Source organism: Lagenorhynchus albirostris, chromosome 21 (assembly GCF_949774975.1).
Source record: "Lagenorhynchus albirostris chromosome 21, mLagAlb1.1, whole genome shotgun sequence".
NCBI classification, from domain to species: Eukaryota; Metazoa; Chordata; class Mammalia; order Artiodactyla; family Delphinidae; genus Lagenorhynchus; species Lagenorhynchus albirostris.
The window spans coordinates 13,288,298-13,314,883 of record NC_083115.1 but is presented as its reverse complement, the minus strand read 5'-3'; the positions used below and the strand labels follow the sequence as shown (position 1 = coordinate 13,314,883).

The following is a 26,586-nucleotide window of genomic DNA, read 5'->3' as shown; positions in this document are numbered from 1 at the left end:
AAACTAGCCCAGAGTCTAGGGCTAGTTTACCTGACCACTAAGACATGACACTTCGGGGGTCTCTATAGCATACTCCGTTCGACAACCGTATTCAACAGTCTCTCCACTCTGGCTCCAGGGAACTCAAATGATTCCTCAGCCCAGTGTGAGCTCTGAAAATTGTTTGGCTTACTGCTCCCCAATAATTGTTCTTTCCTGGTCTTGTGGAGTTTCACAGAACATATTCACTGATTTTTATTCAGCTAAAGATGCAAAGGTGCGCCTATGCAGATTTCTGAAGCTTTTTCTCCATAAACTCCGCCTCATAAATTCCAACCAACTTGGCCTCGTCAAATTCCCTTAAAAAAAATCCCCATCTCATTTGTTTCTCTTCTCTCAGCTACAAAGGTCCGGAACTACCTGTCGTCCAATGTCTGAAAACAGTTGTTTCACCTACTTTGTTCAGCTTCGTAGTAACTCCAGACCTATTGCTTTTTCTTGTCCAGCAGTGGGCGTCTCAAACGCCTTATGGAAAAACGTAGATTGTTTTATAAATGCTATTCTCTATGGTTAAAATTCACCTCTCTCTCGGATACTCCTCGCTTACTTCTCAGGAGATGGTGATGGGTCATTTCTTCTGGCGGAATCTCTAGGGACTACAGCCCGGACTCTGGCGTCGCTTCAACCCCGCGCACGCAGCGTTCGGTTTCTCCCGCGCGCGCCTCCCCCCCGCTTCGCTCCTCCCATCTCTCCTTCTACCCACCGCCCCCCACTGCCTTCCTCGGCGGAGGCGCTGGCGTTCCGCGCGCCGGCTCACCGCGCCTGCGCGGCGTGTGGACGCCTCACGCTCCCGGAAGTGGGAGGTGTCCATTCGAGTTTGTGTGGTCGCCGCCGCGGGAACGGTAGCCCGGTAATTTTTCAGCGGAGAAAGGTGAGGCTTTCGGGCTTGGCCGAGTGAGAGAGCGAGTGGTGGGCCCCAGCAGCTCTCTTCTTACGTGACACGCGGCATGGAGGATGAGCAGAGCCACCAGCCCGGCGGCGAGGCCGTGGCTCCCGCGCGGCGCGGCTCGCGGGGGTCGGCGTGCGGGGAGGAGGCGCAGCGCCCGAATTCCGAGGTGAGAATCCGCCCGCGCGCCCTTGTCTTCGAGGGTTTCCCTCAGGAACCTCAACCCGTGCGCCCTGGGGCCCCAGCCCTGGCCGCCTTCCCTGGCCCCAACTCCGGGAGCCTTTACTCGGGGGTGGTTGTCAGTAAGCCCCTTCTGGTCCCAGTTACTGTCTGGAAGTGAGTAAACAGCCCAGACGAGAAGTATGCAAACCGCGGTTTTATTAGCTCTGCGTGGGAACTCTGCTCTAAGCATTCTGGGCGCACGGTTACTGTTGTCATTCTCTGTAGCCCTGATCTGTAGCGGGTAGTTGATGTATTTAGAAATACCACCACAGCTCTAGTTATATCACTTCTTAAGACCTTTAAGCCCAGCTCCCAGGCTTGGCAAAAGGAGATTGTGCCTGTTAGCTGGAGCTTCGTCTCTGGTTTTCGCCTATTTACAACTATCTCATATAAACGTAATGTATGACTGATAACCTTTAATGAGTTTGATAGCTCACCGATAGATCCTAGTTACAGTGGCAGAGTTGTAAAAACCGTCTTAAAACTTCTTTATTCATCTTGTTTGACACATACGATTATTGTTGACTGGCGCTGCAGAGTGTGAACGATCTAATACCCGCATTGGTCATTTTCTGTTAATAACATACAAATGCGGAGCACCTCATAGTGTGGGTACTTGCAGGGGGCTTCCTAGCTCTTGTTCTTTCCGTCTACAGCCCATTCCCCACATAGCAGGTAGAATGAGCTTTTAGTAACATGAATCTGACCGGTTTCTCCCCTCCTGAGTCTTCAGTTTGCTGCCCACAGGACCTGGCTCCTTTCTCCATTGTTAACTGCACCTCGTAGAACTCTTCCCTTTTGCTCTCAGTGCCCAGCATACTCGGTTTTATGGCGGATGATCTTTCTTGTTAAGGGTCTTTGTGTGCTTCCTTTGCTGTGCATGCTCTTCCCCTGGGTCTTTTGCATAGTTATCTGCTTCGCCTTATGATATTACTTTCAAAGAGGCCTCCATGTCCCTTCTGTCTAAAGAACCGCTCTTCTACCCCGCCATTCCTCTTAAGTTTGAGATACTGTCAATAACATCATCAAGTGAGTCGGTTTAAAAATAATTTTAAAAACTTTATTTTTAATGAGAGAAGTGTGATTGAATACACTTCATTAGATTTGGAAGTCTTAAAACTTTGAGATACAGTGACTTAAGGCCTGAGTTTATGTTCCTAGTTGATGTTCGTGACTATCATATTTGTTAAAAACCTGTTGTTGGATGCTTTTAATAAACAATGATACAGTCTTTTTTTTCAGGCTCAAGTAAGCAAAATATTTTGTTGGATTTCAGCTAAGTAAATTTTCATTATTTTTGATGTCAACAAAATTGTTTTTGTAAACTAATAGGTGTTGCAATTTTATATTTTTAACCAAGTAGGTTCAAATTTCATCAGAACTCTTCTTTTGGAAGGATTGTAACCAAGTTTAATTCTGCTTCTAAGTTTGTTTGTTTTTTATGTGTAGATGCAAAGGCTTTTTTTTTTTTAAATAGGTAATGAGCAGGTTTTCTTTTTTTTTTGGCAATAAAATAATGGAAACACTTCCAAAACATCTATTTTCCAAATGTTCTTGCCACAGAAGAGGTTTCTCTTGATAAGCAGTTACTTGCTAAGTTATTGTTAAAACATATTTTCTTTCATCTTGAAACAAATAGGGTTTATTTAAAAAAAAAACAGGGTCTTCACTGGTGGCGCAGTGGTTGAGAGTCCGCCTGTCAATGCAGGGGACACGGGTTCATGCCCCGGTCCGGGAAGATCCCACATGCCGTGGAGCGGCAGGGCCCGTGAGCCATGGTTGCTGAGCCTGCGCGTCCGGAGCCTGTGCTCCTCAATGGAAGAGGCCACAACAGTGAGAGGCCCGCGTACCGCAAAAAACAAAAACAAAAAACTTTTAAGGATCAAGCTATTAATCCCTTTCTCATCACAGAAAATGACAGCAATTTTGGAATACCATTTTGTAAAAGGAAATATGTAACTCATTTGTAAGTTCAATAGCACTTTTAAGTACTTTACCAGAAGATAGTCAGCCTCCATTTGGTATAAAAGATTTTCATGGTCAATTCCATATTGTAAAGATTCTCTCATTTGGGATAATATAAACCGTGCAACCATTTAGTGGGACGTGTGAAAACTGCAAAATGTCACAGTATCATGAAGGTGAATATTCTCCCTTGTACGGTGGAGTCTGTCCCTACTTTCCTCATTGTATGGCCGGTACTTTGTGACATGTGACAGATGGACACAGACATTGGGGAGGGCACCATTATCAATCCATGTATTACTTAGTAAACTAATTTTGTGTTTTTGTAGATTAATAATACATACAGGGTTTTAAATATTTTCCTTCTGCTCCTTAGTGGGTTGTCTTAGTGGGTTTTCTTTGGAAACCATTAGTGTAGACCACAGTTTGTGAGGACTGGACCTTCACCATGTCCTAAACTTCACTGAAGGAAGAGGGCTAGGGTTGGACCCAGGAGAGGAAGCAGAACTTTCTTTATAGAAATCATGATTTGTAGCATATCTAGAAGAGGCCTGAGTGTTACTCGTGGGTAATATTTGTAGCTACAATTCTAGATAAGAATTAAGCAAGTGAGTCAGAGGGAGGATTTAACCAAGGAGAAAATTTGCTTAAATTAAATGAGACATTTGTTTTGGTAGACAAACTGTTACTCGTTGTTGACCAATTTTAACCCAATTGAAGACGAAGTTTAAAATTCATTGTAAGTGTAAAGACAAAGGATAAATCAGGAATCCTGATTAAATGCTAATGATAAAGTAGCCAGGCATTGTAAATTTAATACAGTATTGAAAGCTAATTATTTTCTTATCTTAGTCAAATATCCGTGTAATAAAGTTTTTAAAACATTTGTCAACAAGGAACTTCAATATAATGATTCTTCAAGGGACTTGCCTGGTGGCGCAATGTTTAAGAATCCAACTGCCAATGCAGGGGACACGGGTTCAAGCCCTGGTCCGGGAAGATCCCACATGCCACGGAGCAGCCAAGCCCGTGCGCCACAACTACTGAGCCTGCGCTCTAGAGCCCACGAGCCACAACTACTGAGCCTGCGTGCTGCAACTACTGAAGCTCGTGTGCCTAGAGCCCGTGCTCTGCAGCAGGGGAAGCCACCGCAGTGAGAAGCCCACGCACCGCAACGAAGAGTAGCCTCCGCTTGCCGCAACTAGAGAAAGCCCATGCAAAGCAATGAAGACCCAATGCAGCCAAAAAACAATAAATTAATAAAATTATTTAAAAAATTATTCTTCAATTTATGGACAGTTCATCCATTGGAATTCCTGTCCTCTTTCCTCAGAGGAGATGGGAGAGAGTAATTCTTAAGTATTCTAGCACAGTATCTGCTAAATGTGTGTTGCATTAAATTGAGAGCTAAGAGTGAGAAATAGTCCCTGAACCATCAGGATCAGTTCCAACTCAGGGACTGTGTCCTATCCACAGTTATCCCTCCTTAATCTGTCTTTAACGTTCACATGGGGACAATGTGGTAAGTTATAACTAAGGTAACAAGCTTTAGTATGGATTGCTAGTAAATTCCAAAGTATTTTTGAAAATTCTGTAACATACCTAATATTTGTAACATTGCATGTGGAAAATAACTTGTAAATGAATCTTTGGAACTTAACGTATTAGTAATTTGGGACTACCTGTGGTGTGATTAGAATCACATTATGTCTTCTTAACATGGATTTTCATTTAAGAAAGGAGGAAAGGTTTATAATATAGTAAGTATAGTTCTCCTGAATTAACTGATATATGTGTAACTTTTGGAAATTGCGTGTTTTGGAACTGAATTTATTTCCTTCTTTGCCTTGGGTACTAGCAAGCTTTGAATCAGATTTCTGGTCCCTTTAATTTTTATATTGGCCAATTTCTGTTAACTTTGTGAAACGAAGTCAGGTTAAAAAATTCTCAGGAAGGCACTGATGTATACATGCGTAATGTTGTAAAAGTTAACTTAAAAATTGGTTCATTTGTAAATTTTAGAATACTGCTTGTGAAAAGGTCTGACCTACAGTCTGTGATGGTAATTAGTAAAGTTACCATTTATTAATAGCCATGCTGGGTATGGTGTCAGGAACCTGATATACTTGATCTCATTTAATCCTTATAATAATCTCTCCCAAATACTGTTTATCATTAGCAATACCAAATACCATTTGAGACAGTTATTATTATACCTTATTTTATAGATAAGAAAACTGAAGATCAGAGTAGTAAGTAATTACCCAAGGTTATGCTACTATTAAACAATCAGCTGGCTCTGTACCGAGGTTGCTCTGACTCTCAAAACCAGTGCTCTTTTTACTTAGCTTCATTTCCTGTAAGGAACCTCGTGACTGAGAAGAGAGCAGGGTAAATCGTATTGGAAACACATCCTCCTTCTTCCTAAGCACTTTTTATTGAACATATTAGCACAAAGAGCCCTTAGGAGTTTGAATATTTAAGATGTTTGTACTAATTATAAACTATATATATATATGTATTTTTTTTGTGTGTGGTAGAAAAAGCAGCGATGGAGACTTGATGGCCAAGAAACAAAAGGATCTAAGTTCATTACCTCCAGTGCAAGTGATTTCAGTGACCCAGTTTACAAAGAGATTGCTATTACGAATGGTTGCATTAATAGAATGAGTAAGGAAGAGCTCAGAGCCAAACTTTCAGAATTCAAGCTTGAAACCAGGTAATTAAAAATAACTTTTTAAAATTATAAAAGTAGTACATGTTCATCTAGAAAATCTTGAAAACACTGAAAAATATCTGTAATCCTATTATAAAGAGATAACCATTACAAACAATTCAAATAACAGCTATAATTTACATTCTTATCCATGAATCTTTGTGTGAATCTGATTATTTCTGTCAGTCTTTTAGACAATAGAGTAGTATTGCTGAGTTAAAGTTGATGAACGTTTTGATCATCTACCAGAAGTGTATAGGAGTATCTATCATTTTATACTGAGTATATTTAAAAAATTTTTTTAGTTGATCATTTGGTTGATAGATAATTATAACTTATTAACGAGATTGAGTATTTTTCCTTTTTCTTGTTCATTTGTATTATTTTTATAAAGAAGATTTCTTTGAAACCAGGTAATAAAAAAAAACAACTTTCACCTACTAGGAAGTATTTTTTCTTCTGTTTTAGTTTCTAAAAATATGCAGTATGATAGTAAGTGTTATGTTTAATTGTATATTGAATGAGAAAATAATGCAGCTTAGCCAGCTCAAGAGTGTGTATGTGTGCATGTGTGTGTATCTTCAATGAGATGTATACATACTTAAGTTTTAATAACTTTTTGTGAAACAAATCACTTTATTTTGACTTGGGGCATGGGGCAGGAATGACCTTTGGGATCCAGAAAAACATGTAGCTTCTTGATACACAAGAGAATTGCCAGGCGTCTAGGAAAAAATAACTACAGGTAATAGAGGAAAACTTATTGTTTTGAGGTCCCCCTGAATCCTTATTCTCTTATAAGCAGTATTCCTCCTCTTTGCTTTAAAGTAGAGCTTCACTGCTTTTCAAAAGAGCACACATGTATATTTTCCCCCTTCTCGATTGTCTACTCCATAATTTGTGAAGAAGATTTTTACCTCCTTTCCCCCTGACTTTTTCTATTCTGGGAATACAACGTGTAGCCTACTTAAGATTTTCTGGGCAAAATGTGTGTTCTTCCCAGGTGTGAAGATCAGTTGCTCACTCCTGACTTATATGGGAGCTAGAGAGATCAAATGTATGTTTATACATTTAGTCAACAAACACTTACTGAATTGTAAGTACTTTACTAGGTAATAATGTTATAAAGGTAAAACAGATCTACTCTCTATTTTGGAAATCTCAGTCTTTTAGGAAAATACACAAACCAATAATCACAATACAGAGTGACCAGAGCTGTATCGAAGGTCTGGCCAAGTGCAGCATGAGAATGCGGAAGAGTCTGTTTCAGGGATTCAGAAGTGACATTTGAATTGACTTAAAACAGAAAAGGGAGGGGGAGGGTATTTGGGGCGAAAAGAAATCAAAACTCCTAATTTCTGTTTGTATATTTTCTGCTACATGATCTTGCTTTTTCTTTGTACAACCAAAGCTGTGGAACAGGAAAGCATGCCCCATTTTCCGGACGTGGCCTGTATTGTGTTTTGTCTGCAGTGTGCAGCGTACTGTGGAGAGGGGGAGCATCTGAAGAAGATGACGAAATGATAGGTCGTAGCCTAGTGGTGAAGGAACTCTGTGCTAAAGTCTGCATTTTACCTGTAAGCAGAAGGGAGCCACTGAAGTATTTCAGCAGGAAGGTGGTGCTAGTGCTTAGCTCTCGAGCAAGGTGAAGAATGCAGAGGAGGGCTGTGATAGGGGAGACGTGTGCCAGAGTCCAGGAAGCTAACGGGAGCCCCACCGGAGAGAATTCAGGAGAACCAGATTCTGTATGTTTCTCTGAGTTGGAATTGGCAGAAATGGTGATTGTTTGGATGTGGAGGGGCAAGGGAGATGTTAAAGATAACGTTTTCTCTCTGGAGTAACTGGTTGGTTATGTGTTTATGTTGCCATTAGGTTTGCAGACAGCCTTTTAGTAAATAACATTTCACCTTTAGTAAACTATAGTTTCCAAAAAAGAAAGAAAGAAAAGAAATTAAGACAAAGCAATCCAAAGCTGTCCCATGACGCAGAGGTCACGCACAATACCTTAATATGAAAGGCGTTGAGGGTTTCCTTCCTAGGTTTTGGTAGTCTGGAAAATCTCAAGCAAATAAACATATTAACACATTTTGTCTTAAAACAACTTGCTGGTTAATTATCAGGATTTTTCATGGATAAGATTCCTTTTTAGTGGTAGTTTAGAAAGGAAAACAAAAGGTTAGAAACATTTTTTTCTAACGGTCACTAATTGGTGACGGGGCCAAAATGCCTTCCTTGTCACTTCCCATTAGTTACAGTTTTTAGATCCTCTTATTTTTACTACCATTTTGAATTTACAAGCCCTTACAGGGCTCAGCCAAGTAACAGTGAAGGAAGTCTAAGTAATGGTTGCGACTTTTGATTTTTTGAAGTAATATATACTGTTTGACAAACGAATGTGACCACCTTTACCCACCATTGTCATAAATTTAGAACAACTTTGCCCCACCTCCCTTTTGTGGAACGTATATTTTAAAAATACCTGTAAAACAGAAATCGCCTGAATCCAATTCTACCCACGGTAAGTGAAGAAATCTAATTGCAATTAAGATTCTACTGACTATGCCAGTGTTCTTCTGGGCATGGTTTATTCTAGGGTCTCCTAAATTAGTTTTCCTAGTTAAATAGCTAAGAGACATTCAACTTTATATACTACTAGGCTCATAATGCTTTCAAATTCATGTGGATTTTTTTAGTTGTCTAACTTACAAAAGCCAAAAGAAAGGAAAGAGAGAGCATACTATGTTCAATTTTCCTGAATTTTCATTCTCTGAAATTTGTGTTTGGTCAGCAGAATAATTCAGTATTAATTTCGGGTTTTGTATCATGTATGTCATCTTATTATATAAGGCAACAGGGGTGTGTAGGTAGTGTATGCTGACAAAGGTTATGGTTTGAAACACCAATATATATTTTATATGTCGTACTAGAAAAATGAAAAGATACGTGTGAATTAAAATATTGATGCTGTATTAAACGTTCTGTTTTAATTAGTTCTTTGCTAAATTAGCTTTGCTTTCTTTACATTTATTTTGGCTAACATTTGCTAAATTATGCTGGGATAATGCTGTCAGTGTTCAACCCAGTGCCAGCAGGTAAGAGTTCAGATTCTTGCCTGTAAAATTCACCTAAGCGTTAATTTTATTCTTATTTTCCTTAGAGGTGTAAAGGATGTACTAAAGAAGAGACTGAAAAACTATTATAAGAAGCAGAAGCTGATGTTGAAAGAGGGCAATTGTGCTGACAGTTACTACGACTACATTTGTGTTATTGACTTCGAAGCCACTTGTGAAGAGGGTAACCCACCTGAGTTCATACATGAAATAATTGAATTTCCTGTTGTTTTACTGAATACTCATACCTTAGAAATAGTAAGTGAATTGTTTTAATTTTATTTTTAGCAGCAGCTATTCTGGGGTTGGCTACTAAGGTCCCATTTGCTATTTCAGCTAGAATTAGAATTCTAAAGAGGGGGTGTTTGCTCTTGCTGCATACTTAATAGATGGGCTATAATAAAATAATTTCAGGGTCTGCTCCTCTCCTTTTCCAGTAGCTAAAACAAATAAACAAACAAACAAAAAAACTGATGCCTGGTCCTTGTCCCAGAGATTCTGATTTAGTTGTTCCGTGGGGCCCCTGGCATTAGCTTTTTTTTTAAAGCTTCTCAGTTGGTATGCAGTCAGGGTTGAGAACCACTGTGGTAGACTAATGTATACTCTGATCTATAAAAATGGTAAGGTATAGAAATTACCTTTCAACTTAAAACTAGTTAGCTTTCTGGTGAAAAGTTTATGGGGGAAACAACTCTTGTAACCTTGGCTTCTAAGCCATATAACATATTTGCTTTAGATACTCATCGTCAGTGCATTGTTAGTTTAGGAACTCAGCAGGATCCCTCCAAATTAATACTGTTTGCCTTGTAAATCCTGAACAAGGATTGTAACAGCTCATCTACCCAGAAGTACCACGTCCGTGGTATCCCCAGTTGCCACCAACACACTGGGAGTAAGTATAAGAAGGCTTGGTGCATTAAGATGCGTACAGTTTTTTCTTTCTATTGTTTGAAGCCTCTTTTAGTTATAGTCTTAATCAGCCCATTTATATAATTTCCTTGTCCAAAGCAGATTAAAGGTCAGTAAATTAAAAGAAAAAAATGACAGCTATGAAGGCAAATCATCTTGCATAACTCACTAGATCTTACTTCCTCTCTGTCATTCAAGGATATGGCTCTAGACCTTCTCGTCCCTCATTTAGACATGAATGATTCATTGCTTTCTACTATATCGTTCCCATCACATACAAACTTGTTATTTTTCACACCATAAAAAGCCTTCACTTGATCCCACTCCCTGCCAGCTACCCCATGTCTTTGTTCCTCTACAGCAGGTTTTTGTAAAAGTTACATACGCGTCTGTCTGTTTCCTCCCATTCTCTGTTAAACCCATACCACTTGTAGGTTTAATTTATGTATTCCAGCCCATCACTCCACTAAAATCACTCCTCAGTGTCATTTTTGACCTTTACCTAAGTCCTGGTGGAATTGACCACTGTCTCCTTCAAGTGACTGCCAGAACCCCTCATTCTCCTGCATTTTCGCCAGCCTCACTGGGTTCCCCTTCACAGTTTCCTTCGCTGTTGCTCCTTCTCTTCCCAACTTCTTAATATAGGATGCTGTAGGTTCAATCCCAGGTCCTCTTCTCTATATAGATCCTCTTCCTTAATGATCTTGTCTATCATCTTGTTCCATAGCTTTTAGAAACTACATGCTGATGTCTTCCAAATACATATCTCCAATCTCGCCCTCTGTCCCAAATCCAGACTGTTACTTACGATCTCTACTTGGACATCTAAACAGACATCTTAACGTGTCCCAAATTTACCCGCAACCTGTTTTATCTTCAGCCTCCCTAGCTTGAGGGCTAGCAACTCTGTCTTTCTAATTGCTCAGTCCAGAAAGCTTGGAGTCATCCTTAACTCCTGTTTCTCTCACATCACACATCCAGGCCATCAGTGACTTGTTTGCTCTGCCTTCAAAATATATCCAGAACCCAGCCACTTGACCACACTACTATGACTGTAGTCTGAGTCCCACTGATTTCTTGTCTGGATTTGCTGCTTTTGTTCATCATTTAACCAGTCTCTGTTTCTATCCTTATTCCCTGCAGCCAATTCTCAACCTAGTGACCAGAGTGATCCTTATAATATATAAGTCAGAGCATTTCACTCCTCTGCTCATGACTTTTATGGCTCCCCGTTTAACTCAGAGTAAGAGTCATATTCCTTATGTGATCTGGCTTCTTGTTACCTCTGATTGCACCATATTGACCTGCTTGCTGTTTCTCAGAAATTCCAGGCATGCTCCACCCCCTCACCTCCCAGAGCTTTAGCTCAAATTCCTTTCCTGCAGAGATCTTGCTGCTAATTCCCTTCCTCCCTCCTGTCCTCCTTTCCTTCCTTCCTTCCTTCCTTCCGGGCATTCCTTAACTCTTGCCTTCTAAATAAAGTCTAACTGGTTCTCTGTGCAATAGTGTAGCTTGAATACCCCACAGACCCAATGTTTCTGATCCCTCTTATCTACTTTTTAAGAACCCTCATCACCTTTTAACTTACTATGTAATTTATTTAAGTGATTATTAAATATTTGGTCAATGAATGCATAGTCCTCTGGCATCATTCTGTTGAAAGTATTAAATAGCAAATACAATTTTATTAATGTCATACTTTCTAGTACCTGCTTATAATGGTAAGGGAAGTTGCAGCATATTTTTTTTTAAGATTTTCATTTAAAATTATGAAACAAAATGCTGATATTTAAAAGGATAGACTTCATTTATCTATCAAATTCAATTAAGTAGAATTTTTCCTTTTGCAATATGTCTGGTAAGTAAAGAACATCTATAACTTTTGAAGTTCAAATGTTCTTTGCTGTTCTTTTACTCTTTTATAATTATTAGTAACTTGATAATTCATCTGCTTAATACACTAGTGTGTAAAAAGAATTTTATAAACATGATTTTTCTTAATTTTTTAATCTTCTACTATAAGTAATATTCTTTGTCTTTTTCTCCATAGCTACCTAGTATTAATAATTGCTGCTGATAAATCTTTAGGCTTTGAAATTGTCCTTAATTTTTAACAAGTGACTTAGTGTGATCTGGTTTAGGGAGGCAGCATTGGGCCAGAGGAAAAAATGCTTAGAGACCTGAGCCGGATGATAACCATGCCGTCCTTACTGAGTTCACAAAGTTGTTGTGGGCATAAAATATGAAGGCAATCATGAAAGCTTCTTGAAGAGGTTAAACATTGCTAAAATAATTAGTAGTATTATTGCCCTTTAAATGACTACATATCATATAGTTAAATTTTGTTTATTCAGAATTCAGTTTAGTGGAATCTTAATATAAAAATAAGGACTAGTCAGTAAATGGGAGAGCAGGTATCTGAACTAATTTATTTGTAACTGCACACTGGCATTTCTTCAACATACTACGTTATTTAAAAAGCTCTTAATATCTTGAACTAGAGGTTGCGTTAATAGGCTTTACAGTTTCAAAATATTATAAACAAAATCATTGACATTTTGCTCCTCTGGTTAAACTTTGGCTTGAAGACTTGCTTTCAGGTACTTGTTCTATCTTAAACTTTTTTAAACTATGAAGCGTAATTTTTTAATTAAAAAATTAGAGTACTTTGGGAATAGGGCATTATCCTTAAATTGTTAAAACTCTAGGCAGGTCTGTGCCTTGAGCCATCTATAAGATTACAACCTTATGTGGCTGACATAGTCACGTTATGTATCATGTATCTTAAGTCATAGAAAATACTTCAAAATACTTTAACTTGCTGTCCTTCCCTTGTAGGAAGATACGTTTCAGCAGTATGTGAGACCAGAGATTAACACACAGCTTTCTGACTTCTGCATCAATCTAACTGGAATTACTCAGGTTATAATTCTGTGTTCCTTTTTCTAGAGTTTGAAAGTTTTGAAATTAGGGATTTATTTCATAGTTTAAAAAAATTATTGTTGTAAATAATTAAATGTGATATTTTCCTTGCTTGGTAAAGATCTTTTATATTGTAATATTTAAAAAATAGAAAAGCACATTTTACACCTGGTAAGTTTTTTTTAGCCTTTCCTTTTAAGGAGTTGTAATCATTTCATTTGTATGGAGCATTAGTGAAGGAAATGTTAGTTACCATGTTGAACTTGGAGATGAAGTTTTAAAATGTATCTGTTACAACCTGATTTTATATATAGCTTAATTTTTTTTAGGCCTCTGATTTTTCGTTGTATTCTAATGTGGTAGACCCTTTGTTGATTTATTTAGTTCCTTTATTCATTCATTCAACAAATATTTGAGGGCCTGCTATAATATTCAATATTGGCCAAGCTACAGTGGATACAAAGATGGTCAAGGCAGTCTCTCTCCTCAGCTCACTTAACAATCTGTAAGTCGGGGACAGACAGAAAAAAACACTGGTCACAGTATGGTTAGGAAGACTGACAGTCAGTGTTTCATTAGGGTGTCATGGGCATCTGTAGAAAGACCTCCCTCTGACAGAGGGAAGGGAGGGCTGTCCTGGGCAAAACTCAAGTTGGTCAACTTGGGCCGAGTCAATGATAGGTAAATAGGTGGGAAAGAATGACTGGGCAGGCATTTCAGGTGTGAAGGGCAAAACTGTAAGTGGTTCGGGATGGTTCAGGTGTATTATGGGCTAGTGAGAAAATGGTCGCAAATAAAGCTGAAGTGATAGAGGCGAGCTAGATCATGAAGGATCTTGTGTGTTTTTTTGTCTGGAAGACCTTGGGGAGTGTTTGGAGGGTTTTAAGTATGCGAGTGATGTGATGGATCATTCAGATGTGTAATATGTTCTGGATGTGAGCTTCGAGATAGGGAAACCAGTGTAGAGGGCTGTGGTTTTCAGCTGAGGAGAGATTTCCCTTTTCTCCCCTCTGGAGAAGCAGTAAGCCACTAGGTTGAGGCCTGAAAAAAGAGAACCCCTGAGGATGATCTTAAATCTTAATCTGGGGAGGGTTTTATACTTCAGTTGAAAGCAGTCCCTAATACTTGGCTATAAACAATTTTTAACTGTCTTAAAAATGGAATTTTAGGTGAATCTTAGCCTAGGAAACCATGAAGAATTTAAAAGATCATAGTTAAGACTTTCTCCTACTGTTTCTTTCCCTCCAGTGTTTGTTTCTGGGTAGGACTACATGTAACTACCCAGATTTTTATATATTTTACTTTCATATCCTCAGGATCAGGTAGACAAAGCGGATACCTTCCCTCAGGTACTGAAAAAAGTCATTGACTGGATGAAATTGAAGGAATTAGGAACAAAGTATAAATATTCCATATTAACAGATGGGTAAGTATTAAGGAAATTTATCTTTTTTAATCTACTTTTTAAGATTAAAGATGTCCTAACTCATCCAACTTTTAGAATAACCACAAAAAATATTATTTACTAAAGGAGTCCCCACAACAGCCAGTAGCTTTTCTTTTACATTCTTATTCCTGGTTAAATTTTAAGTCCTAGATGTCAGAGAGAGGAGGGAAAGCAGAGACAACAGTCTGATCCAGTGCTAGAAGAAGATTAAATATTAATGTATAAAACTTAAATGACTTTACTGAAACGCTGTTTTTATCAGGACACTTCCTTGCTCAAGAAAGTCCAGACTCTTCAGTCTGGCTTTCAAGGCTCTGTTGTCTAATCCCACCCTGCCCGTGTAGCCTAACCCTCCTGCCGTTTTTCTTTTTTACTCCAGTCAGGCTGGCCCATGAACCACACGGTTTATCCTTCCTCTCTGTACCCATACAGCTTTCCTCTCTGCTGGAAGGTTCTCTTCCTTGACTCTTCTTTATTATTACCCAGAGCCTACCTCATATTTTATTTTGGACACTACAACTCACGTTGACCTTTTTCTTGAAGCCTTACAGCCTCTGATATGTCCCATTCATGTTGGCATCTGACTAAATATTCTGATGTCTAAACTTCATGTGTGTAAGACTTAGGTTTGCAAGGAGATCAGAGCAAGGATTTTTGCTACTTGGTAGTCTTTCATATTGCTTACTATAGTGCTGAGCTCAAAATTATGCTCCAGAAGCATTAGTTAAATGAAAAGCCAAGTGGGGAGATGAGAGAGATTAAAACAGGATTAACAGCATTGTGCTGAGCCACCTCCTATACCCTATGCTATTAAGGTTGAAGAAGAAAGTCCTAATGAACTTCTGTTTCAAATTGTGGACAAAAGCTGAGGTGTCACCTAAGTGAAGGGTTTAGAGGCCCTCAGGTGCAATAGGAGAAGAGCATTGAATTTAGGCCTATCATAATTGTGCTCAAAAATGGAAGTTTGGGAAAATGTTGATGGGCCTCTTTAGAAACCTGTTCCTGATTTTCAACATGAATGAGCAGTGTTCGTGCTAAAGTACACAGGTGTTTCTGTCATAACGTGGTGTGTGCAATTCTGTAAAAAACCTCACATTGTGGGACAGATCATTCAAAATCTGTGCAATTTTGTAACCAGAGGACTAACAAAAACAATAATTGATACCCCCAGAAATAATTTGGACAGCCCAGGCAAGCTTCCCGGGGTCTGTAGAAGGCACCTCAGAGGATGTTACAAAGGCACAGAAGCCAGAGGATTGTGGGCGCAGGTGCTTGTTTTTAATTTTCTTAAAAGTACTCCTGTTGCTGGCACAGCGGCCGAGTTGAGAGCTTTTTCTTTCCTGCTGAAGGTTATAATTTCTACTGCTGCAATTCTGACTCCCTTTGCCAAGGAAAAACCACATATGAGGCAACATAATTTCTACATGATACAGCCAGGATTCTCCTACTTAACTACATAGGTTGATTCGTGTTGTAGAAACATATGCTGTGCAGAGCAAATTGCATTCTAACTACTTGATATCAGCTACGTTTGTTTCTCTCAAGTATTTTGTTCATTTGTTTGTGTTTTTTGTTTTATTTCAAAGCATACCCTCAAGGAACTTCCTAATGTGATAAACTTGGCATTAAAAGTAAGCTGAGCAGTTATTTTAGAGTTGTAAAAAAAAAAAAAACTCAACAAGATAGAGGTGTGCCTAGGTAATCAGAACCATAAAAATGGTCAAGATGAGCCCAATAAGAATTAGACAGTTTGTCAAAAAAAATTTAATATATCCAACTTCCACTTTGCTTTTTTTTTTTAATTTTTTTTGCGGTACGCGGGCCTCTCACTGTTGTGGCCTCTCCCGTTGTGGAGCACAGGCTCTGGACGCGCAGGCTCAGCGGCCATGGCTTACGGGCCAAGCCGCTCCGCGGTATGTGGGATCTTCCCAGACCGGGGCACGAACCTGTGTCCCCCTGCATCGGCAGGCGGACTCTCAACCACTGCGCCACCAGGGAAGCCCCCCACTTTGCTTTTTAAAGTTTGTTTTTGAATTATTATTTTGGAGGAAGAGAAGTTAATTTTCTAAGCTTGATGTTACGTGTGACTATAAGAAAGGTGATGTCTAAATAAAAACAAATAGAATGACTTAAAATCCTCATTTTTAAGAGTGGTATAGCATTTATTTAATCCAGATTTTTTTCCTCTTTTGATTTAAGTTCATGGGATATGAGTAAGTTCCTGAACATTCAGTGCCAGCTAAGCAGGCTCAAATATCCACCTTTTGCCAAAAAGTGGATCAATATTCGAAAGTCATATGGAAACTTTTACAAGGTAAGATTTCTTTATTGATTATACTGCTCTTGATAAATTTATTATATTTTGCATGTACATAAAGTTATGATTTACTGGGTACTTTTCACAGAAAAAGGTCATATAATTAGTTGTTATTCTTCAGATTCCAAATAGTTATGTTCATGTGAGTTTAGAAAAATAAGCTATATTCCTCACTCAGCCTGTTACTTAAATAGGGTAACTATATATGTATGATCTTCAGTAACAGAGGTTTGAAACTGTAGGGGTATTCAATATATGGATTGTTTGTGGAACAAATGCTCCCCACTGATTTTTCATTCTAATTTTATCAAAGTTAATATGTGTGTGTAGTGTAAATTTTTAAAAATAATATGGCAAGTCTCATAACAAATGGCAGTCTTCCACCATGGCCCTCACCAGTACTGGTTCCTATTCTCCCAAACACTTAACTTTTTAAAGTTGTTTCTTCTCATATTAACTTTCCTGTTTCCGGATTATATATTTATGCTATTTCTTGAATTTTCAGTCTGAGGTATCTATTGAGTTCCTGCAATGCAAAGTGAAGGTTCAGCACCATTAAACAGCTACCATTCATTTTTCCCCAGATTTAATAATTGACTTCTTTAGTTGTTTTCTTATGCTGTTACTCTCCATTCAAACTGTAAATCACTTTTCAGTACTCAAAACACTCAGGTGGTGTGTCAATTTTTCTTTTTTCTTTTTTTTCCTTTTTTACCTTGGAGACTAGCTTTCTGGAACCTTTAATCCTGTTCTAATCTGAGCTGTTCTTCAGGCTTCTTCAAAAATCATCCTAGAAGATTTCCTTTGCTTCTCTATCACATGTTAGATCTTGGGTCATCTTTTTCCCTTTACAACCACATTTTGGTGAAGCACATCCTTTCCTGAGAAAAGGTGCTTTTCTCTCAAAACATTTTTTTTTGTTTTTTTGTTTAGCATTTTAAAATTGAGAACTATGTGTACAGAAAAGTGGATTTTTACAGATTGTTTTTAGAGTGAAATCCCTTGTAAATTCCACCCACTTAACCCTCTTCCTTCCTCCTAGAGCTCCTGTAATCCATACTTTCATGGGGATAATTTTCTTGTTTTTCCTTACAGCTTTATTTTTTAATTATTATTTTTATACATCTTTATTGGAGTATAATTGCTTCACAATGCTGTGTTAGTTTCTGTTGTACAGCAAAGTCAATCAGCCATATGCATACATATGTCCCCATATCCCCTCCCTCTTGAGCCTCCCTCCCACCCTTCCTTATAGCTTTAATATTTATATGTTGATCTTTATAGCATATGGTTTAGTTTTGCCTGTTTTTGAAAATGATATAATTAGCATCATACTGGCTGTATTGTTTATTTTGCTTTTTTCTTCAACATTATATTTGAGATTCATCCTTCTTGTGTATATAGCTGAAGTTCATTTATTTTACTGCTGTGTAGAATTCCATTGTGTTGGTTTATCTATTTTGGGTGGTTTTTGGTTTGGGGCTTTTTATGAACAGTGGTGCTATAAACATTCCTGTGCATATCTTCTGGTGCCTTGCATGCTCATTTCTCCAGAGTATAAGCCTAGGAGTTGAATTGCTGGGTTATAGAATATGTACCACATTGAGATTACTTGATAATGCAAAAATTGTTTTCCAAAGTGGTTGTACCAGTTGGCACTCTCACAAGAAAAGTGTGTGATTTACTGTTGCTCCACGTCTTTGCCAGCATCTGGTATTGCCAGTCATTTAAAATGTTTGTAAGTGTGGTGGATGTGTGATGACATCTCATTGAGGTTCTGATTTGCATTTGCCTAATTACTCATGCAACTGAGCTCCTTTTCCTATGTTATTAGTCATTTGGATTTCTTTCCTTTGATTATATTTGGTAAACATTTTTTCCTTTTTTGTGGATTTTTCACTAATTTTGTGATTTCTTAAAAAAAGTTGGTTATGAAAAATTACAAACATATACAAAAGTAGACAGATAACAATGAACTCTCATGACTCAGTTTCAACAGTTGTTAACTCATGACCAACCTTGTTTCATCTATAACCCTACCCACTTTACCTTTTCCTTATTATTTTGAAGAAGATCTTAAACATTATTTCATTTGCTTTGTAAACATTTCATTATGTAACCCCCAAAAGATGACTCTTTTAGAAAACATAACCACCACACCATTATCACACCTAAAAAAATTAACAGTAATTCCTTAATGTTATCAAATCATCATAAATATCATAAATATTTTGTTTTCTTTTACCCTTTGTGTGTTGAATGAGGATCAGAATAAACTTCACACATTTGCAGTTGGGTGACATGTCTCGTAAGTTTAAAATTTTTTTAAATTATTTTTTAAAATAAATTTTATTTATTTTGGATGCGTTGGGTCTTCGTTGCTGTGTGTGGGCTTTCTCTAGTTGCGGTGAGCAGGCTTCTCATTGCAGTCGCCTCTCTTGTTGCGGGGCGTGGGCTCTAGGCACGTGGGCTTCAGTAGTTGTGGTGCGTGGGCTTCAGTAGTTGTGGCTTGCGGGCTCTAGAGCCCAGGCTCAGTGGTTGTGGCGCATGGGCTTAGTTGCTCCGCGGCATGTGGGAACCTCCCGGACCAGGGCTCGAGCTTATGTTCCCCGCACTGGCAGGCAGATTCTTAACCATTGCGCCACCAGGGAAGCCCCAAGTTTTTAAATTTATAAATTCCTTTCCCGCCTCCTTTTTCCTTTTAGCAGTTGTTTTTTTTTTCCCCCCCTCAAGAACCTGAGCCATTTGTCCTATAGAGTTTCCCATAGTCTGGATTTTGCTTGTTGTATCCTGTGATATAGTTTCAAATGTGCCTCTGTCCTCTGAATTTCATATAAATTTGTAGGGGCTGATCAGCTTTAGATTCTTTTCATGCTACAACTCCCGGGTGGTAATGCGTTCTTATGTAAGGGGTCTTTCTCCAACCTTTAACTTAGAGGAATAATTTACTTATTCTAAGGATAATTATTAACAATTACTAAAACCATAAAAGAATTTTCAGGTCTGCATAAAAACATCTACAGCTCATAGTACATTAGAGTGATCAGAAAGTTTTAGATACGTTAAGGCAGAATTGCCAGTGATTTTTTGAGTAGAGAATTACATTTTTCTGTGGATCTGTTTATATTGGTCAGTTTCTTAGGCTGCTCTTTTCTGGGTGGTTTCCCCCCTTTGTACTAGATACCAATTATAATGCTGATTAGTAGTGTAAGTTGAGGAAACTTACATTTTCCTTTTTAAAAATTTTCTTCTCTTCCCATTTGTATATTATATTCTTTGGAGAAATGTCTATTCAAGTTCTTTAAATCAGGTTGTTTGCTTTTTTTGTTGTTGAGTTTTAGGAATTCTTTGTATATTCTAGATGGTAATCCCTTTCCATGTATGTGATTTGCAAATATTTTCTTCCATTCTGTGGGCCGCCTTTTCACTCTCTTGATAGTGTCCTTTGATATATAAAAGTTATAAACTTTGTCAGTCAAGTAAAATAATACATTACAGAAAAATACCATGCCAAAAAATTAGTTTGGGTTAAATTTAGATGTTCAAAACAATGCATTTCCTTTCATAAATTATTTGCTAAGTTATAAAACTGCAAACTTTTTAGATGTTTTAAGGATTCCATCTGTTTATATGTATTTTTATCTAAAACTCTAAGATCATTTTTTTAAAGCTCTGAAGGTTTATTTATTTGCTTCATTTGACCCGAGAGTGTTTGCCCTTTGCCTAACTTTATTTAGCTATTACTGTTCATTTTCAGCTTATTTTTCCACTTCACTATGACTTATAGAATACTGAAGAATTATTTACTGAGCTGTTTATTTTTCAGGTTCCTAGAAGCCAAACCAAGCTGACAATAATGCTTGAAAAACTCGGAATGGATTACGATGGGCGGCCTCACAGTGGTCTTGATGACTCTAAGAACATCGCCCGAATAGCAGTTAGAATGCTGCAGGATGGGTGTGAACTCCGGGTTAATGAGAAGATGCATGCAGGGCAGCTAATGAGTGTGTCCTCTTCACTACCAATAGAGGGCACTCCAGCGCCACAAATGCCGCATTCCAGAAAATAACAGCATTTTTGCGCTTTTGCCCGTGGATCATTCGCTCTAACTGGAGCTGCTACAAAGAGGTAGCAGATGAATACTTACTGAATTAGTCCTGCAGTGCAAAATTTAAGCACCTTAATCATTTAAAATCTTGTTACAGTTATAGATATATGCATATGTATGTGAACAGATTCTGTGGGGAGGGCATATTGAATTCTTTGTTGAATTCTTTGTCACCAGCACTTTTGATATGAGCAGTATTTGTTACACAGTAACAGTTCCTGCTTAGAACTGAATTTTATAATTTAAGGTGTCCAAGATGTGTTCCTTTTGGTTTTAAAATACAGAGGTTTATTGGCTCTCCCCTTGAATGTCATACCTTATTGATGTTAAAATATATAATGTGTTTCTACATTAACACATCATTAGATCAGATCATTTCTTAAAATGCAAAAAAGATTGGAAAGGTGGGCCTTATCTAGCCTTTGGGTTTTAAGAATGTCAGTGTCCTTTTGATTTTTGAAATGTATATGTGAAGGTCAGTTGTGAGTGGTGAATTTCATAAAGTACTTGGTACACATGTCTGCCTTTGTTTTTTTTTTAATTTATAATTGGAAGATTCATGATAGATTATAGGGTCTGATTAAAAATTCAGTTACTAATGAGGTTAATGGAAATTCAAAAGAAAATACCATTTAAAGGAATATAAGGGCTACAGCTTGAACTTTATAATACATAGATAAATCATGGGGATTTTTTGGATTCGGTTTTTTGGTTCCCCTCCCCCTTGTGACATATATCTGTCTGCCTTGTTTCTTAAGTCTAAGAGACCATGCTTTGAATTAGATTTAAAATTAAAGGTCACCACTTAATTTTGCATTTGTATTCAACATTATGAGTGAGGTTAGTAAAGTCGAATAATGCTTTCTACCATATCTTACATTTCTATTACTAAAAACTGACTTTACACAGTGACCACTAAATGTTGAATAGTTAATTCTTAACTAATACTAAAAACAAAAATGTGTTTATGGAGTTGAGAAAGTAAAACTCTCCTTATCTAGAAGCTAAAAATACATGTTTTCAGAATTGGATTTCCCCCTATAGCTTTCCTAGAACAATTTCATTAACATTGTTTGCTTCTTTTCGTTTACTTCCTAATAGTAATTGTGATGCTACTTTATTTTAATGATTTATACATTATAATCAAATGAATTTTATAGAGGTCTTCCAACCCTGGTGCATAGGAGAAAATTAGGCATTTTTCTTGGTATGAGAATTCTCCACACAATGCTGTAGCTTTTTTTTTTTTTTTTTTTTGCGGTACGCGGGCCTCTCACCGTTGTGGCCTCTCCCGCTGTGGAGCAGGGGCTCCGGACGCGCAGGTTCAGCAGCCGTGGCTCACGGGCCCAGCTGCTCCGCGGCATGTGGGATCCTCCCGGACCAGGGCACCAACCCGTGTCCCCTGCATTGGCAGGCGGACTCTCAACCACTGCGCCACCAGGGAAGCCCAGTGCTGTAGCTTTTTAACTTAAAAGAATGAATTTCTGCCTTTGAGCAGTAGTTATAGAATCAGCATAATAAAAAAATAAGTGGATAACAGAAGGCACAAGGGTGGACAAAATACACATTATAGTAAAACAAGGACATCTAGATGTTTTAGGTTTAAACAGGAAACTCTTGGGGTGAAACAGGTATATGCTAAGATTTTTGTGAATCCCAGATAGCACCATACAATATACCATAAAGTATTACTGGACGTTTTAAAGCATTTCCTTCAAATCCTTACAGAGGTACTGTGCCAGGGCCAAGTAGTAGAAAATAGGAAATCACTAGTGAGGTGTGGATGCTGGGCAGTCCACTCACACTCCCTAGGCGACTTTTTCACATAGCCACCTCGCCACAGAATTCAAATTCATGCTGCAGCAAAGCTGGACTCCTCTCTCACCAGCTTCCAGGGTTGCTCACAAGAGGTAAAAACTGCAAGTGGGAAATCTGACTATGGCAAGGAACCACTACATTGCCCTCCTCCTTTATTTTGTTTTTAAGTCAAGCTGCTAATCTTTTTGCCTGTTTTTCTTTTTGCCAAGTACCCAAGTGCCAACAGGCTCATTTTATATTTCTTTTTAAGACCTTCAACATTATAAGCTCTCAGTATCCTTTTGGCTCAACCAAATATTTTATTTGGTGATGCTTTACTGTCCTGATACATTTTTTAAACTTTACTGAGGAATAATTGACAAATATAATGTATATGTTTAAGTATAAATGTAGTGATTTGATGCACATTGTGGAATGGTACCAAGATCAATTGACACATCACCTCATTTAGTTAGCTTTTTTTTTTTTTTTTGATGGTGAGAATGCTTGAGGTCTACTCTCAGCAGTTTTCAGGTATACAGTACGGTACTATTAACCATAGTCATAATGCTGTATGTTACATCCTCAGAAAATATTCTTTGTATAACTGAAAATGTGTATCCTTTGACCTTTGTTGCCCCATTCTGCCGTCCCCAGCCGTTGGCAACCGTCGTTCTATTCTCTGTTTCTATGAAATTGGTGCTTTTTTTTTTTCTTTTTCTAGATTCCACCTATAAGTGATACCATACAGTGTTTGTTTTCTCCGTCTGGCTTATTTCACTTAAACCTCCAGGTCATCCACATTGTCACAAATGGTAGGACTTCCTTCTTTTTTATGGCTGAATAACATTCCTCTGTGTGTGTATGTGTTTGTGTACAATTTTTGTTCAAGGTATTTTTTGAGTTCCCTTTTGACTTCTCCTTTGAGCCATTAGTTGCTCAGAAGTGTGTTGTATAATTTCCACATATTTGTGGACTTCCTAGCTTTCCTCCTGTTACTGATTTCTAGTTTCATACCATCGTGGTCAGAAAAGATACTTGATATGATTTCAGCCATCTTAAATTTGTTGAGACTGTTTTTATGACCTGTGATCTATCCTGAGAATGTTCTCTGTGTGCTTGAGAAGAATATGTACAGGTGTACCTCAGAGATAGTGCAGGTTCGGTTCCAGACCACTACAGTAAAGCGACTATCACAATAACGTGAGTCACATGAATTTTTTGGTATATTTACAGTATACTGTAGTCTATTAAGTGTGCAATAGTATTATGTCTTAAAAAATGTATATACCTTAATTAAAAAATACGTTATTGCTGAAAAATGCTAACCATCATCTGAACCTTCAGCGAGTCATAACCTTTCTGCTGGTGGAGGGTCTATCCTCGATGCTGATGCTGCTGACTGATCAGGGTGGTGGCTGCTGAAGGCTGGGGTGGCCGAGACAATTTCTTATAATAAGACAGTGATGAGGTTCATCACACCGATCGACTCTGCCTTTCACAAATGATTTCTCTGTAGCATGCAGTGCTGTTTGACAGCATTTTACCCACCTTTCAAAACTGGAGTCACTCCTCTCAAACCCTGACACTGCTTTATCAACTAATCTTATGTAATATTCTAAGTCCTCTGTTGTCATTTCAACAGTCTTCACAACATCTTCACCAGGAGTAGTTTCCTTCTCAAGAAACCACTTTCTTTGCTCATCCATAAGAGGCAACTTCCCATCCATTGGTTTTATCATGAGGTTTCAGCAGTTCATTCACATCTTCAGGCTCCACTTCTAGTTCTCTTGCTATTTCCATCATATCAGCAGTTACTTTCTCCACTGAAGTCTTGAACCTCTCAAAGTCATCCATGAGGGTTGGAGTCAACTTCTTACAAACTCCTGTGAATGTTGATATTTTGACCTATTCCCATGAATCACAGATGTTCTTAATGGCATCTAGAATGGTGAATCATTTCCAGAAGGCTTTCAGTTGACTTTGCCCAGAGCCATCAGAGGAATCCGTATCTATTGCGGCTGTATCCTTAGGAAATGTATTTCTTAAAGAATAAGACTTGAAAGTCAAAATATTCCTTGATTGATAAGCTGCAGAATGGATGTTGTGTCAGTAGGCATGAAAACAACGTGGATCTTATTGTACATCTCCATCAGAGGTCTTGGGTGACCAGGTAGGTGCACTGTCAATGAGCAGTAATATTTTGAAAGAAATCTTTTTTTCTGAGTAGTAGGTCTCAACAGTGGGCTTAAAATATTCAGGAAACCATGTTGTAAACGTGTGCTGTCTTCTAGGCTTTGTTGTTCCATTTATAGAGCACAGGCGGAGTAGGTTGTCATCATTCTTGAGGTCCCTAGGGTTTTCGGGATGGTAAGTGAGCTTTGGCTTCAGCTTTAAGTGACCAGCTGCATTAGCCCCTAACAAGGGAGTCAGCCTGCCCTTTGAAGCCAGGCATTGACTTCTCCTCTCTAGCTGTCAGAGTCCTAGGTGGCATCTTCTAATAGAAGGTGGTTTTGTCTACATTGAAAATCTGTTGTTCAGTATAGCTACCTTCATTAATTACCTTAGCTGGATCCTCTGGATAACTTGCTGCAGCTTCTATATCTGTACTTGTTTCACTGTACACTTTGATGTTATGGAGATGGCTTCTTTCCTTAAACCTCATGACCCAACCTCTGCTGGCTTCACACTTTTCCTTTGCAACTTCCTCATCTCTCTCAGCCTTCATAGAATTGAAGAGAGTTAGGACCTTATTTTGGATTATGCTTTGGCCTAAGGGAATGTTGTGGCTAGTTTCATCTATCGGACCGCTAAAACTTAAACAACAATAAAACTTATAATTCGTGTGTTCACTGGAGTAGCACTTTTAATTTCCTTCAAGAACTTTTCCTTTGCACTCACAACTTGGCTGACTGGTGCAAGAGGCCTAGCTTTTGGCCTATCGCGGCCTGTGACATAACTTTTTCACTAAGCTTAATCATCTCTAGCTTTTGATTTAAAGTAAGAGATGTGTGACTCCTCCTTTCACTTGAACACTTAGAAGCCATTATAGGGTTATTAATTGTCCTAATTTCAATATTGTTGTGTTTCAGGGAATAGAGAGGCCCAAAGAGAGGGAGAGAGATGGGAACAGCTGGTTGGTGGAGCAGTCAGAACACACATAACACTTATTAAGTTCGCTGTCTTGTATGGGTACAGTTTGTGTGCTTCAAAACAATTACTGTAGTATCATCAAAGATCACTGATCACAGATCGCTGTAACAAATATAATAACAATGAAAAAATTTGAAATATTGCAAGAATTACCAAAATATGACTCAGAGACACAAAGTGAGCAAATGCTGTTGGAATAATAGCACCAATAGATTTGTCTAACACAGGGTTATTAGAAACCTTCAGTTTGTAAAAAGTGCAGTACCTGTGAGACACAGTAAAGCAAAATGCAACAAAATGAGGTATGCCTGTATTCTGCTACTGTTGGATGGAATGTTCTGTATATGTATGCACTAGGTCCATTTGATTAAAGTGTCATTCAGGTCCATTATTTTCTTACTGATTTTCTGTCTGAATGATCTATCCACTGTTGAAAGTGGGATATTGAAGTCCTCTACTATTATTGCATTGCTGTGTATTTTTGCCTTCAGGTCTGTTAATAATTGTTTAGTATATTTAGGTGTTCCAGTATTGGGTATGTACATATTTACAATTGTTATATCCTGTTGAAGTTAATTCAGACATCTTTATTATTGTATAGTGACCTTCTTTGTCTTTTGTTACAGCTTTTGAGTTAGTCTATTTTGTTTGATATAATTATAGCTACTCTTGCTCTCTTTTGTTTTCCATTTTAATGGAATCTTTTTCCATACCTTTACTTTCAGCCTATGAGTGTCCTTATAGCTTAAGTGAGTCTCTTGTAGTGAGCATATAATTAGGTCTTGTTTTTGTATCTATTCAGCCACTCTACGTCTTAATTGTAAAAACCGTTTACATTTAGAGTACTTATTGATAGGTAAGAACTCATCTCCATTTTGTTCATTGCTTTCTGATTGTTTTGTAATTCCTTTGTTCCTCTCTTTATGTTTGTCTTTGTGAGTTGATGACTTTTTGTAGTGGTATGCTTTGGTTCTTTTCGCTTGATCGTTTGTGTA

General features: G+C 38.1%; 1 protein-coding gene across 4 annotated transcripts; it reads left to right on the top strand.

Annotated features, from left to right (window-relative positions):
- Nucleotides 1–815: 815 nt before the first annotated feature.
- On the top strand, nt 816–24,404 carry ERI1 (exoribonuclease 1). Of its 4 annotated transcripts, none has more exons than XR_009538241.1 (9): nt 816–1,094; nt 5,653–5,831; nt 8,986–9,196; nt 12,686–12,769; nt 14,086–14,195; nt 16,416–16,530; nt 20,360–20,661; nt 23,163–23,253; nt 24,366–24,404. XR_009538241.1 is itself a non-coding variant. In XM_060136351.1 (7 exons), exons 1-7 carry the CDS (start codon nt 987–989, stop codon nt 20,600–20,602), a joined length of 1,050 nt encoding a protein of 349 aa, XP_059992334.1. In that variant the 5' UTR covers nt 816–986; the 3' UTR covers nt 20,603–21,146. The 4 variants fall into 4 exon arrangements, 1 of the variants encoding a protein (XP_059992334.1); XR_009538242.1 differs by lacking the exon at nt 24,366–24,404 and adding an exon at nt 24,084–24,198; XR_009538240.1 differs by lacking the exon at nt 24,366–24,404 and having other exon boundaries at nt 23,163–23,485.
- The last annotated feature ends 2,182 nt before the right edge of the window (nt 24,405–26,586 follow it).